This window comes from Podarcis muralis, chromosome 9 (genome assembly GCF_964188315.1).
Source record: "Podarcis muralis chromosome 9, rPodMur119.hap1.1, whole genome shotgun sequence".
Lineage (NCBI taxonomy): Eukaryota > Metazoa > Chordata > Lepidosauria > Squamata > Lacertidae > Podarcis > Podarcis muralis.
In genome coordinates this window covers 21,904,694-21,920,093 of record NC_135663.1, presented here as the reverse complement: position 1 = coordinate 21,920,093, position 15,400 = coordinate 21,904,694, and the positions used below count along the sequence as shown (strand labels likewise).

The following is a 15,400-nucleotide window of genomic DNA, read 5'->3' as shown; positions in this document are numbered from 1 at the left end:
GTAGTTTTATCTTGGGCTGTACATTCTTTATTGATAAGGGGCTTGGACTAGATGAACCATAGAATCATAGATTGGTACAGTTGGACGTTATACCTGGTCATCTAGTCCAACCCTCTGCAATGCAGGAATCTCCGTTAAAGCATCCATGACAGATGCTTAAATCTCTGCTTAAAAACCTCCAATGAGTCCACCACCTTCCAAAGGAGTTTGTTCCACTGTCAAACAGCTCTTACTGTCAGAAAGTTCTTCATGATGTTTAGTCAGAATCTCATTTCTTGTAACTGGAAGCCATTGGTTTAGGTCCTACCCAAGTTTGCTCCATCTTCCATGTGACAACCTGTTAGATATTTGAAGATTTCTATCACATTTCCCCTCAGTCTTCTCTTTTCTGGGACAAAGATATCCAACTCCCTCAACTCTAAGGCTTGGTTTCCAGACCCTTAATCATCTTGGTTGTCCTCCTTTGCACACATTCCAACTTGTCAATATCCTCCTTTAACTGTGGTGGCTAGAACTGGACATACTACTCCAGGTGTGCTCTGACTAAGGCAGAATAGAGTGGTACTATTACTTCCCTTGAACTGTTGATGCAACCTAGAATAAAATTCACCTTTTTTTTTTGCTGCTGCATCACACTGTTGACTCATGTTGAGCTTGTGGTCTACTAAGACCTTGAGATCCTTTTCACATGTACTTCTTGCAAGCAAGGGTTTGTATGGAACTGGTTCTTCTTGCCTCTATTGAAATTCATTTTGTAGTTTCGACCCAGTTCTCCATTCTGTTAAGGCCATACTGGATACCAGGGCCTCGGACAAAACCCTGTGGCACCCCACTTCTCACTTTCCCCCCCAGGATGGTGTGAACAACCAGCTACAAATCCACTTAACTGCTTTGTATGGAGAAGAACTAGGTTTAATCCCCAGCATCTCCAGGTAGGATTTGGAGAGACCGATGCTTGAAAGCCTGGAGAGTCACTGCCAATCCATGTGGACAACCCTGCACTAGATGGAACAATGGTGTGGTTCAGTGTAAGGCAACTTCCTATGGCCGCGGAAGCAGGTGGGGGCAGTCATCTGCAGCTTTCCATTGACTCCAATGGAACTTTTGAAAATTTACGTCATCATTGCAGGTAGAACTGATCTTTGAGCAAGCACAGGTCCTGCTGGAATCATTCTGGTTCCCAGTACATAAGCACCTACTTTTCTAATGGTGGAGTGATTATTGTATATTGATTCTGTGCAGAATTGCTTTGGGAATAACGTACTGAAAAGGGACATTTATGAGATGGTTTCAGATGATATAGTGAACCAAAGCAAGAAAGAGCTATAGAGACTACATTCAGAAAACATTAACTTTGGTGAATTCAGTTCCTTCTCTCTGATCTTATTTTCTAAGCTTTCACTATCTAATGTAGGATGTTGAGGCAGCAAAAAACTGATTTCCTCCATTGGAAGCACCACCTGTTATGACAAAAGCCCTCAAATATCATTGATGACATTATACAAGTCTTGTTGACTTGAAGGAAACACTCGATGTGAATGAAACAACATTAAGGGAAATTGTGCTTTGAATGAGAATGTGCTTGCTATCAGACCATCAAAATAAAACTGCAGTTCTAGCAAGAACTCAGGCTGGTGGGTGGAAGGTTAAGAGATGTGCCCCTGAAACACATTGCATCCCAACAAATAAAGCTGAATGCCAATGAACAGTCCAGTGAAGGCAGACTCTGAGACTGGGTTAAGTTGTTCAATCTGCTTCTTTTTGCTGCTTCTTTTAATGCTACAGAAACACTAGCAACATGGTTCCATTTACTATGAAGGTACCATTGCTGCACAATGGAATTGTCATGGCGGCAGGAGAAGAGTTAGCCCCTCCTATGCAAAAACAATTTTTTAAAAAATTTGATGGGGGATGCATTCACACATATTCAATGTAGTACCTAGTTTTGCTGCATTTTTTTGTACAGTTACTTGAGAATAAGCTCTGTTTCTATTATTATTATTATTATTATTATTATTATTATTATTATTATTATTAACATACCACCCTATACCCTGGGGTCTCAGGGCAGTTCACAGAATAAAATCAAAATATGAAACCACAAAATACATAATCAGAATATAAAACAACCCAATAACCCCCCCATACCCCCCACATTTTAAAAGGGCATTGGATGTAAATCAAATCAACCAAAGGCCTTGTTAAAAAGGAATGTTTTTGCCTGGCGCCTAAAGGTGTATAATGAAGGCGCCAGGTGAACTTCCCTGGGGAGAGCATTCCACAGACGGGGAGTCACTGCAGAGAAGGCCTGTTCTTCTGTTGCCACCCTCCGGACCTCTTGAGGAGGAGGCACATGAAGAAGGGCCTCAGAAGATGATCTCAGGGTCTGGGTAGGTTCATATGAAAAGAGGCGGTCCTTGAGGTATTGCGGTCCTGAGCCATTTAAGTCTTTATAGGTCAAAACCAGCACTTTGAATTGGGCCTGGAAACTAATCTGCAGCCAGTGCAGTTGGAGCAGGATCGGTGTAATATGCTCAAACCGTCTTGCTCCGGTGAGGAACCTGGCCTCTGAATTCTGGCAACAGCTGAAGTTTCTGAACCATCTTCAGAGGCAGCCCTACATATAACACATTGCAGTAATTTAACCTTGAGGTTACCAAAGCATAGACAACAGGAGTTAGGCTATCCCTGTCCAGATAGGGGCCTAGCTGGGCCACCAGCCAATGCTGATGGAAGGCACTCCAGGCCACTGAGGCCACCTGAGCCTCAAGCAACAGCAAAGGATCCAGGAGTGCCCCCAAGCTATGAACCTGCTCCTTCAGAGAAAGTGTAACCCCATCTAAAGCAGGCAATCTCCCACCCATCCAGTCTAGGAAACCACCCACTAACCCACCCTCAGTCTTATCTGGATTGAGTTTCAGTTTGTTGGCTCTCATCCAGTCAATTACTGAGGCAAGACACTGGTCCAGCACTTCCACTGCCTCATCTGCAGATGTAAAGGAGAAATAGAGCTGAGTGTCATCAGCATAACACTGACAACATACTCAAACCTCCGGATAACCCCACCCAGCAGTTTCATGTAGATGTTAAACAACGTAGGGGGTAGGATTGAGCCCTGTGTAACCCCACATTGAAGGTTCCACGGGGCTGAAAAGCAAGTAACACCCTCTGGGTGTGGCCATCTAAGTAGGACTGGAACCACTGCAAAGTGGTGCCACCCACTCCTAGTTTGGAGAGTTGCTCTAGAAGGATACCATGGTCAATGGTATCAAAAGCCACTGAGAAGTGTTTGGATTTGGATTTGATATCCCGCTTTATCACTACCCGAAGGAGTCTCAAAGAAGCTATCATTCTCCTTTCCATTCCTCCCCCACAACAAACACTCTGTGAGGTGAGTGGGGCTGGGAGACTTCAAAGAAGCGTGACTAGCCCAAGGTCACCCAGCAGCTGCATGTGGAGGAGCGGAGACGCGAACCCGGTTCACCAGATTACGAGTCTACCGCTCTTAACCACTACACCACACTGGAGAAGTCGAGAAGAATTAACAGGGACATGTTTCCCTTGTCTCTCTCTTGACAGAGGTCATCATACATAGTAGAACTTCCTTCTGAAAAAGCATGCACAGGTTTGCAGTGCACATCCCATGGAAAGCAACAAGGCTTTACCGTAAAGTATGTTTACTACTGGAATGTGTTTGTGTGGCAAATCAAAGAGGGGCAGGGAATTACAACAGCGCTTAGCAGGCTTCTTCCTTGGCAGTCTTTTCAAGGGATGCCAATGAGTCAGCAGGCACAGAGACTGAAGTATCCCCCTTAGGCCTGAGGCAATTCTCTAAGGTCAGAGCTGAACTACATGGCAGATCACTGTAAGCAAAACTGCACCTGTCTCTGTGGTTAAGCTGTGCTAACTTCAGTCTCCAGGGCGGATGAGCCTGTGCCTTTAATGAGCACAAACCTTTTGCTATGTGCCACGAAACAAAATGCTCTCATGCATTTATTTAACAGTTATTCTGACATTGTGTAATTGGAAGCATATTGAAATAACCTGGTGAGGAATATTAAGAAGCCAAGGAACAGGAAGGAAGCGCGTCGAGAGTGCACGCCATCTGGACATAAAGCCATTTGGCACGACGGCGTGGCTTCGTCTTGATGAAATTTTCCTATGTTACTGAATATTTATCTGAGTATAGATGGTGCAATGATTGAGGGCAGGGGGAGGTGTGTACGTAGTAAGAAATAGATCCCACTCTTTCCTGAAGGGGACAACATGTTTTGCAATGTGCACCTGATATTATTGCAAATTGAACTAAACATTGGTGGGGAAACATTTCCCTGCTTTGACCATTTTCGTATGTGTAGCCTTGCTGGCTGGGGATGATGGGAATTATAATCCCAAACACCAAGACGACACCAGGCTTGATCTCAGCTCACTCCATTTCCTGAACTGAGACATTTAGTCTTCAACTGTTCATTGCCTTTTGCTAGCTAATTACACATAAATGACAGCCTTGAGATAACTACCACCCCCAGATTCACTGCTGAACTCCTCGTTAAATGAGAATCTGTTTACAGATCATCCGCTGATGTTTTCAGTGCAAAAAATAGAGGAAAAAAAGCTTTCTCCCTAAGGCCTTGTGAAGTGTAGTTCCTTAAGTGAGCTAGGAATATCCAGTTAATGATTCTTAACATGGTCTATATGGTGCCTCTGGCACCAAATCACGACAGTTAAACTGGTATAAAACTGATGTAAGTACCTTAGAAGTTCTCAGGGGTCTTTAAAAATAAAATAAAATTAAGAAACATTATTCAACTTGCTTGTTTCCAGTCTGCACTGATGCTTTCTCTTTTCCTGTCCCTCAAGGGCAGGATTGCCACTGCAGCAAATCAATGCTGTTGTGTTACGTTGCAAACCTCCCTGTGATCTTTGGATGAAGGACAGTATGTAAATTTAATAAATAATAATAATAACGCCTGGATTCTAGCATTGGGTACTCTACGTTATGGGTGGACTCCTGATAGGCACTTAATGGAGCCTGTGGCTGGTCTGAATAGAGTTTAAAAAGCAGAGTTAACCAAAAATGCTTTGGTGCCTGAATCTTACTTCATCACTGGCAACAAGACAATATCCTGAGCAGGCGTTAAGGGACACATAGCTCTGCCTTCCAACCCATACTAACTCTTTATTCACTAACAAAACCATAATATTTAAGTTTTTTATGTGTTGTGTTTTTCTGCAAAGAGCTGAACATGAATGTACAAAGAATGTTAGACTGAGATTATTCTGTATATTTACAACAGATATTCGCTGGGCATTAATGGAACTTTATGAAAAGTAAATGGCAAACAAAAGTTACCTTGTGCTATGTAAGGAGTGCTCTCCTCTTTTGTAGGTGCAAACAAAGGACGAGGTGCAGGCGCTGGTGGCCGGTTCATAATAAAGGACCTGCCACCTTTTCTTCGCTCTTTGTTGTCGTTGTCAAAAATGATATCGTACACACCATCATCCACAAGAGCAGAGCTGTATGGATCTTCCTCTTCTGATTTCTCAGATTCACCTTCTTCTTTCTCCTCCTCGTGTATCTCATCGGTTTTCTTTTGTTCTTTCTCTGCTTCCCATTCTACAAAACACGCACAACAGCAACATCATTATCCAGGCTCCTGGGTTTCCAGGGTGAATGAAAACACCACCATATGCCTGTTAAAATAAGCCTTAGTAAAAATCTTTGCACGTTGCATACAAAGACCACGTATAAATTGGACAGCTCAAAATCACATTTATTCCCTTAGGACCACAGTTGCCTGCCATTTCTATTAGAGGCAAAATGGCCTTTTAAAAACAATACAAATTCATCGGGATGAACTCTTGTAAACTGCTATATAAATGCTAAAAAAAGTATCATGGGCTCCTTATAATTGTGTAATCTGGAGAGGTGTGTGTCTCGCTTTAAGCTCAAAAGAGTAGTGAGGATGTTAGACAGTGCGGAAAACATAGTCATTGCTGGGTACTTTAAGGACTTTTGGGAAACACAAATTTGCCTAAAAATTGTGTATGCTGTACTAATTTGTATGAACAGGGGTTTCTGGTTGAATTAAGATTCTGGGAGACTGAGTCTCACCAGGGCAGATATTTTGCACTGTTGACATAGAAATACTGCAAAAAACCATTCTCAGTAAGCCCAGATTCCTGCATTACAGGTGTTCGGACTAGATGACCCTCGCAGTCCCTTCCAACTCTACAGTTCTATGATTCTATGTACACGTGTTTGTGTGAAAGAAGCTCAAGGTGCCCATTCATACAGTTCAGCTACTGCATACACAGCGACACGGACAGTAAACCCATTGAATGCAGAAAAGACCTACAATCAGAGATATTTCCTTGATGACTGTTAACGAAAGGCAAATTAAAACAAGTGTGGCATCCTGTGTTTCATATGAAGAAGAGACCCTCCCCAACTTGCCATTATTATTATTATTATTATTATTATTATTATTATTATTATTATTATTCCACTATGTTAGCATTCTGACCTCCCGGCTTCCACAGGGGGCACTCATGCCACTGGCAAACAAACCTTTCCCGGGAAGGATGGCAGCGGTGGGTTGACTCCAGGTTGCTCTGCAGCTATTCTCTTGCAGTACCTGCAGCAAATGACTCTCTAAAGAATGTGGATGGATGACTCATTACAGTTTCTCTTTGAAAAAGAAACGATCGCACCCCTCCCAAAGATGAAACCAACCTAATGCTTCACAGAAACACAGCGCAATTAAACTGAAAGATTCATACAGAAAGCGCTTCAGAGGGATTCGGCTTCATCCCCAGGATATTAACTGGCACTGCCTGGAGTTAGTGTGCACGTCTGCCTGCTTAGAGACACGTCCGTGATGCAATAGAATTATTCATGTGTGGCGTCGCCATGTGCCAGTTTGGCGGGCCGGCAAGCCATTCCAAACCCTTTCCAATAAATCCTTTGATCCCTTCTCCCCTCCTCTGTCGGCTGCTCTTGTGGGAACAGTGGCACTTCAAGGGCACAAGCCATGCAAAAGGTGATTTGGCAAGAGAGCAGTATCTTTATCATGGGCGGCAGCACCCACCATATTTTATGGCAGTTAAAAAGACTCCAGACTATTTTGTCGCAACACTTTGCGCATTTCTATGCTCCATTGTTATACTGGTTTATGTGAACCAGTTATACCTGTATCTATATCTATATCTAGATCCAATATTGATAGGGCTGGTTCAGGTGAGATTTTCTACAATAGCAGGGGTCAGCAAACTTTTTCAGCAGGGGGCCGGTCCACTGTCCCTCAGACCTTGTGGGGGGCTGGACTATATTTTGAGGGGGGAAATGAACGAATTCCTATGCCCCACAAATAACCCAGAGATGAGTTTTAAATAAAAGCACACATTCTGCTCATGCAAAAACACCAGGCAGGCCCCACAAATAACCCAGAGATGCATTTTAAATAAAAGGGCACATTCTATTCATGTAAAAACACGCTGATTCCCGGACCGTCCGCTGGCTGGATTTTGAAGGCGATTGGGCTGGATCCGGCCCCCTGGGCCTTAGTTTGCCTACCCATGTACAATAGCATTCAGAAACTTGGAGGCCACCATATATTGCAGAATTACAACACATGTTGCCCCTGACCATTGGCTATTGTGGATGGAGCTGATAGGGGATGAAGTCGAACAAGATCTGGCTCCCCGTTCCTGTTCTAAAATTACTCTGCTTTACACTGGGTGACCCCATTGACAGCATTGTGTAGATAGCCCAGTCAACGCTGGCACAGTGACAAGGTTGGTGCCAGGCAGACCTCCCTATGGAGAGAATTTAATAAACAAGGAGCTACTACAGAGGAGGCCCCTGTGGGAGGGCATTAAATGTTTCACATGTGCAGACCTCACTTTTCACCATGTGTCTTGTTATGTACTGAGTTGAATAGGATCCAAAATGCAGCAGTCTGATTGGTTCTAGAACAATAGGATTCAGAATGCAATAGTCTGATTGGTCCTAGAGCAATAGGATATAGAATGCAGCAGTCTGATTGGTCCTAGAACAATAGGTTCCAGAATGCAGCAGTCTGATTGGTTCACAAGAGCCACCCAATCCAGCTCCAGGTGGAAGTGAATCCGCAACCTGATTGGCCTATAGGAGAATCCCGGAATTAGCCAATCATGTGGGGCCCATTGTGTAAATAATGTATATAAAGCAGACATTCTGGGGGAACTTCCATTCCTCCTCACCACTATGAGCTGAATAAAGAGCATGAAATCCACTCTCGACTCCAAGTATATTTCATGTCTCAATGCAGAAAAAATAAAATGTACAACATGCAAAATTTAAAATGAGTTTTAAACATCAGAGAGCAGAACACTGGTACAGCATTCACAGTGCAAAGGCTTCCTGAAATGAAACCACTTTAACCCGATGTCTGACCCTTAGCAGGAATGGTTTCTGCCTGGTTTCTAATGGGAGAGAATTCCATAGAGTTGTGCTCCGGTCAATGCAGGAATGCTACTGGTACTCCGCCAGGCAAACTCAGTGATCAACTTGGGGCGTACTGGTGAAGGCAATCCTGGGCCAAAGTTGCTTTATACACTAGTGCAAGAACCTTGAATATGCCCCCAAAGCAGTTGGGAAGTTACTGCAGGCTTTTAATGCTGGTGCCATGTGTTCATGGTAGTCTGTTTCCATCCCCAGCAACAGGCAGCATAAAATGGCAGCACAGAAATATCTAGATTAATTAAATAAATACTGCAAATATTGAGGATTTGTTTGCTTTCATGACTCCGTACCTGGGGTCCAGTTGAAAACCTCATCTTGTCTTGCGGTGGTAACTGGGATTCGAGGCGGCAAAGGTGGCCTCTCAGGGTAGACCACATTTCTGCTTCTTCCTTTAGGAGCTTCCTCCTCCTCCTCCTCACTTGAGCATTGTGGATTTCCCCCTAATTTATTTTCTCCTCCTCCTCCTGTTTTAGCCTCTCTTTCTTGTTCTTCTCCATCACCAACCATTCTTGAATCCTTCTGGATTTTCCAGCAGGCTCCAGGCTGTTCTCTTGGGTTTGGCCTGGCGGGTAATGCTGAGGAGGACATATTATCATTATTTCATTTTAAAATACAGTATGCCATCTGGAAACATTTCATATTTCACAGATTTCCACTGAAGCAACGGCAGCACTGCTTATAAAACTTTCATGAACTAATACAGTGGAAAAGCTGACACATGTATAACTCCAGTGAAAAAGCACCTAAAATATTTATTAAATGAATGGTGGAGGTTTTCATTAGATTTTGTAACTTTCCTGTGTAACATATTCATGCGTGTGATAATGCTAGGCTTTCTCCAAATGGTGGTGGAAACCCAGAACTGTGTCTGCTCCCCTTCATGCGCGCCCCCACTCCGAGCTCAAATTGCTCGATTATGAATGCAGCACAGCACATAGGAGTGAGTCGAGCAGGCTATAACTTATGCAGCTGTATGGGGTTATATATTTTTAATAGACTGTGACTCGCCAGCTTATCATTTGGCATTCTTTAACATGGAATAAATGTTGCCCTTAGGAGAAGAAATGTTAGAATTGCTGCAAAGATGGTCCTTTAATGGGTTTGTGAGGCCCTGGTGTCTCAGTGCGCACACATATAAAGGATGAAGCCATCCAGGGTAGTGGGGAAGGCAAATGGCTTCCACATAGTTGGTTTTTTTTAGAGACAGTCTCTATTTTGGATGAAATGATGCCCCTCGTGCATTCCATTTGCTTGCAGCTGCAGTTAACAATGCCTTTGCCCATTGATAGCTGAACTGCCGACATCTGAGGCTGGGATATGACCCAGCTACTTGGCACTGGCTTCATTTGAGAGGTCTGGCCAACAGTGGCAAAACTAAGGGTCATTATAAAGATATAATAAAGTGGCTCCCCACCACCCATGAACCACTTGAAAATGGCTATGGGTCTTGGTAGACCTCTTAGTGATTTCACTGCCTGTTTGTAGCATAGATGCTGTATACTTTTTAACTGCATTTTATTGCTGGGAGAGATCATCAGGGGGTTTGGGCTGGGCGTTCATCAATATGTGGATGATACTCAGCTCTACCTCTCTTTTAAATCAGAGCCAGTCTTGTGTGAGTGTCTGGAGGCAGTTGGAGGATGGATGGCAGCTAACAGATTGAGGTTGAATCCTGACAAGACAGAAGTACTGTTCTTTGGGGACAGGGGGCAGGCTGGTGTGGAGGACTCCCTGGTCCTGAATGGGGTAACTGTGCCCCTGAAGGACAAGGGGCACAGCCTAGGAATCATTTTGGATTCACAGCTGTCCATGGAGGTGCAGGTCAATTCTGTGTCCAGGGCAGCTGTCTACCAACTCCATCTGGTAAGCAGGCTGAGACCCTACCTGCCCGCAGACTGTCTCGCCAGAGTGGTGCATGCTCTAGTTATCTCCCGCTTGGACTATTGCAATGCATTCTACATGGGGCTACCTTTGAAGGTGACTCAGCAATTAATCCAGAATGCGGCAGCTAGACTGGTGACTGGGAGTGGCTGCCGAGACCATATAACACAGGTCCTGAGAGATCTGCATTGGTTTCCAGTATGTTTCCAAGCACAATTCAAAGTGTCAGTGCTGACCTTTAAAACCCTAAATGGCCTCGGTCCTGTATACCTGAAGAAGTGTCTCCACCTCCATCGTTCAGCCCAGACGCTGAGGTCCAGCACTGAGGGCCTTCTGGCGGTTCCCTCACTGTGTGTGAGAAGTGAGGTTGCAGGGAACCAGGCAGAGGGCCTTCTTGGTAGTGGCACCTGCCCTGGGGAACACTCTCCCATCAGATGTTAAGGCAATAAGTAACTATCTTACTTTCAAAAGAATTCTGAAGGGACATCTGTTTAGGGAAGTTTTTCATGTTTAATGCTGTATTGCATTTTAATATTCGGCTGGGAGCCACCCAGAGTGGCCAGGGAAACCCAGCCAGATGGGTGGGGTATAAATAATATATTATTATTATTATTATTATTATTATTAGTATTATTATTATTATTATTATTTATATTCTGTCTTACAGTATCACAAATCGAATTCCATCGAATTCAGATGGTAGGGGTTCTTCACAGACCACCCGAAGTGGATGACCCTTTGGGAATTCCTGGGGAGCTGGTTAGGACTGGCTGCCAGGGACATGGACTTCCTGACAGCTGTTTTGACAATGCAGTGCAGTGAGGAACCTAGGTTAGTCCAAAGGAGGGACTGGTACCCGCCTCCTTTTGCTACATAGCCAAAGGTGCTCCTTTCTAGACTCAGATAAGGAGTGATGGTCTTCAAGACGGCCACTGGAGTACCTGTGGAGTCCTGGTGCTTGTGTGCAGTTTAGGGCAAGGGATGCTAGTGGTAAAACACCAGGAATACCAGAGGATGGAGTGTGCTCAAGGGGAGAAGAAAATGGTTAATGGCAAAAAGCTAATGTGCTTTAAATTAACTAAGGTAGAAGCTGCTCTGTAGCTCTTCCCTGTGGGTGTACGCATTAGGACATATAAATTTATATTGTCACTGTGGAGAAGAAGCAGTGTTGGAGATCTCTATACCAGAAACGTACAAAGTCCATTGCAGAGAGATTCTGAGCTCATCATCACCACGTAAGTATCATCTACTGTCTCGACTTCTTCCTCCTCCTGATTGTTGCTTTCCTTGCTGTCTTCTTTTATCTGGGAGGGAAAAGAGCAGAGTGCTCAGTAGCAGGAGTGTCCATCAGGGTTTCAGTGCAGGCCAGAGAGCACAGTTCTGGAGCCAGCCATGCAGATATCCCATCTGGTCCCCTACTTTCTGCAGAACTGGTTTCCCTCTGAATGAGCTTTTCCTTAGCAACATCTGCTTCAACACAATCCAGTTCTGTAAAAAGTGTAACAGGAGACAAAGGAAGACAGGGAGAAAACATAAAAGGTTGACCCCCTAATTGCAATAAGTTAAAGCTGACAACTTGTTGGCATGTTTGCACAGGAATTAATCAGCTCTTTTTGTGTGTGTGTTGGTTTGTTTTGCAAGCAACACTAAGCATAGACCACAGCAAAAATCCAAAGAGCTATTTTAGGAGTGCCCAAGCATACCTGGTGCAGCAGAACTTCTATTTGATAAACATAAGACCTAAGGTCCCTTTGGCTAGAGGAACTAATCTGGGAATAGGGAAGCTCAGGCATGTGGGTCAGTGTGGCTCTCCAGTCCTTTGTAATTGGTCCTTAGGACTCTCCCCAAGCCACAAACCCCTCTGCCCTTTGCTTTGTATCCCCTTTGGGTGTTTTTTTGCCTGGCCAGAACATATCTAAATTCCAATTCTAAATTCCCACTACCAATATACTAGAAGCTAACATATTGCTGAGGTTGGCCCTCACTTTACTCTGTTCTTTGACTCTCAGTCAAGGTACTTGATTTGATTGTCTTTGCCCTGTATCAGCATCCCTCTATTGTCAGAATCAATGTTGGCCCTGGGCCATTTGACATCACTCCCTTTCTGATTTTGGGGCCAGCGCTCATGTGATACAAAAGCTCTGGATAGGAGATTTCTGACTGGATCTCATGATTTTTATTTTTTTAAGTGCCTTTCCCATTCACCACACCCCTTACAAATGGAAAAAAAGATGGCACCATATATATTTCCCAGGAGAGTCTGCTTTCAGCAGCTGAATGATTTGACTGATACACTACATTTGTATACACATTTGTTTGTTTTGCATATTTTATTCTGTCTCTGCTAGTTGTGGGAGAGGAGAAGCAGTTATGCAGGCATAAAAGCAACCCCCTGCCCCCCCAAGGCAATCCCAATAACCCCCCTTTTTTGGTTTTGTACATTTCACCTGTTTTTACAGCCATGAGGTCTAGAAACATGTCTCTGTTTCTATGAAATCACCCTGCTAAAACACTACCCAATGGGGCAGAACCATGATGGATAGGTAGGTAGCCAATTACTTTTTGTACTTACTTTGAATATTCTATCTGTTGGGGGTGCTAGTCCACTTGCCAGTGCACCAGCAAATTGCATTGTATTCTACTTACAGCAGACCTACTGAAAATAATGACTAACTTAGGTTTAAAAATTTCAATGGGTCCACACTCAGTATAACCTACTTGTGTACAACTCAATGCCTTTTTGTTTTGTTGTTCTCTGTTCGACTCTGTGAGGGCTTACATTATATTTTATTTTTTCATTTTAACAAGGTAGTGCATCGTGTACTGCCTGGCATTTGCTTTTGAAAAAAGAGAAGACATTTTCAAGGCTGGAATTTAAGGAGCATATGTTGGAACTCCCTCCCTTATGGAAATTTGCCAAAAGCCTGAACATCTTTTAGACATGTTGTAAGATCTTTCTATTCAGGCTGGCCTTGGCTGTCAGGCTTTGATACCTGCTCAGCTTTTGAGCTGCTCCCCAGGATCATTTATATGAGCACAATTCTTTCCCAGGCCAGCAAAATACATGAGAGCAAAGGGATATCCACAGGATAACGATTCCCCTGTTTTTCTCACTCAGTACTACATCAGGCCATTATGGGAGTCAGAAAGCTGTGTGTGAGACTGCCAGGAGTCCCTCAGAAGTGGTTTGCTGTGTTGAGCAGAGCTGCTGCACTAGCTTCCTGTCAGGTGGGTTGGATGAGAGAAGGCGGGATGAGGTGGGGTGGTTGATGCAGTGCAGTCACACTGGTGGAGCTGATCCAGCCCTCCTGCCAATGCATTTGCTGTGTGCCAGACTCCCCACTGCCACGTCTCTCACCCAGAGTGGTGCATGCTCTAGTTATCTCCCGCTTGGACTACTGCAATGCGCTCTACATGGGGCTACCTTTGAAGGTGACCTTGAAACTATAATTAATCCAGAATGCAGCAGCTAGACTGGCGACTGGGAGTGGCCACCGAGACCGTATAGCACCAGTCCTGAAAGACCTACATTGGCTCCCAGTATGTTTCCAAGCACAATTCAAAGTGTTGGTGTTGTCCTTTAAAGCCCTAAACAGCCTTGGCCCAATATACCCGAAGGAGTGTCTCTACCCCCATAGTTCAGTCCGGACACTGAGGTCCAGCTCCGAATAAATAAATAAATAAATAAATATCACCACCCTCCCAGTAAGCAACAATGTCCCATCTGCTCCACCCCACCCAGTGATCTGGTCTCCCTTCCTTCGGGGGATGAGCATGGGAATTCTTAGTGAGAATTGCCCTCAGGGCTAGAAAGCAAGTAGCACAAGAGAGGCCCATTGTTACAGTACCTCACTCGTATCTGACTCTGAGGATTCCAGTTCAGATGTCCTAGCACAGAGGTCAGGCTCAAGTGGCCCTCCAGGGCTCTCTATCTGGCCCTCAAGTCTCTTCTACTCACCAATCCCACTTTGCACCCTCCTTGGGCATTTTTGCCTGACTGGCACATATCACTGAGTTCTGATAACACCTCTAGTTTGATTGGATGAAGGCTAGAGAGAGGTGTGTGCATTTGTTGCTCCACCCACTTTCATCTGTGCCCACCATTAGCATGTGGCCTGGAAATGAATGAGGCCATTGGGCTGTAAGAACCTTCCTATTCCTAACCTAGCTTTCCCCCTGCTCTATCGGAGTCAACGGCTGTTCCTATTTTAGGCTCAGTCTGCTGCTGAAGCAACATCTGAGCTCTGCTCTCTTGATATCTCCAGCTTGAGCCCTGCATGGAACTGTCCATGGTATCTTCCCATCCTCTCTGCTGAGGTCAGTGCTCACGGCAGCTACAGTGCCTCTGTATCCCTATCCATCTCAACTCCATGCTTCTTGAGCAAGCGGAGAGGGTTCTAAAATGTATTGGGAACCTTCATGAGTGCAAGACGCTCTCCAGCTCATGGAGGGTGATGAGAAAGATGACAAGGGTGGTGAAGCTAGCACACCTGTCCCCACAGTTCCATCTTGTGATTAGATTACATGCAGTGTTGTTGCTTTTTGTCAGTATGCATTGGCATGGTGTACTGCCACCTCTGTTCTCCCTGCCACCACCTCACCGCCACATCTGCCTGCTACCCCCCCTTTGCTTCTTCCTCCTCCTCCATCGCTGCTGCTTCCCACGACTGCAAGCACAGCCTCCCAGAGCTGCTTTGGCATGACCCCCCAAACAATGTCAAAGCATCATTCATCAGCCACCTTCCCAGAAGACCCTTTGGTGATTGTAAAGGTCGCACCAAAGTGCCTCTGCTCTGGCACATCAGGCGGTGGTATTGACAAAGAATCCCACCCCAGCTGTTCCCCCCCCTAAGAGAGAAAAGACACATATCTCTATAAGAAGTATCTATTGGGAGGAAAATAGGGTTGGTAGAGTGGAACTATGGCTGGGAAAGAAAGAGTTAAACAGCCTCCCTTCTCTGCCTGAGGAGGTGGCATCAAGATCCACATATTCATATGCATAACGCTCAAGAA

General features: G+C 44.7%; 1 protein-coding gene across 1 annotated transcript in view; it reads right to left on the bottom strand.

The window, feature by feature from the left end:
- The window catches only part of BANK1 (B cell scaffold protein with ankyrin repeats 1), a 144,122-nt gene that overhangs the window by 15,629 nt on the left and 113,093 nt on the right, over positions 1-15,400 (bottom strand). The window contains exons 8-10 of the mRNA XM_077934595.1: positions 11,583-11,691; positions 8,797-9,081; positions 5,354-5,617 (exon numbers count right to left, since the gene is read on the bottom strand). Coding sequence (XP_077790721.1) covers positions 5,354-5,617; positions 8,797-9,081; positions 11,583-11,691 — 658 coding nt within the window. The remainder of the gene's footprint in view (positions 1-5,353; positions 5,618-8,796; positions 9,082-11,582; positions 11,692-15,400) is intronic.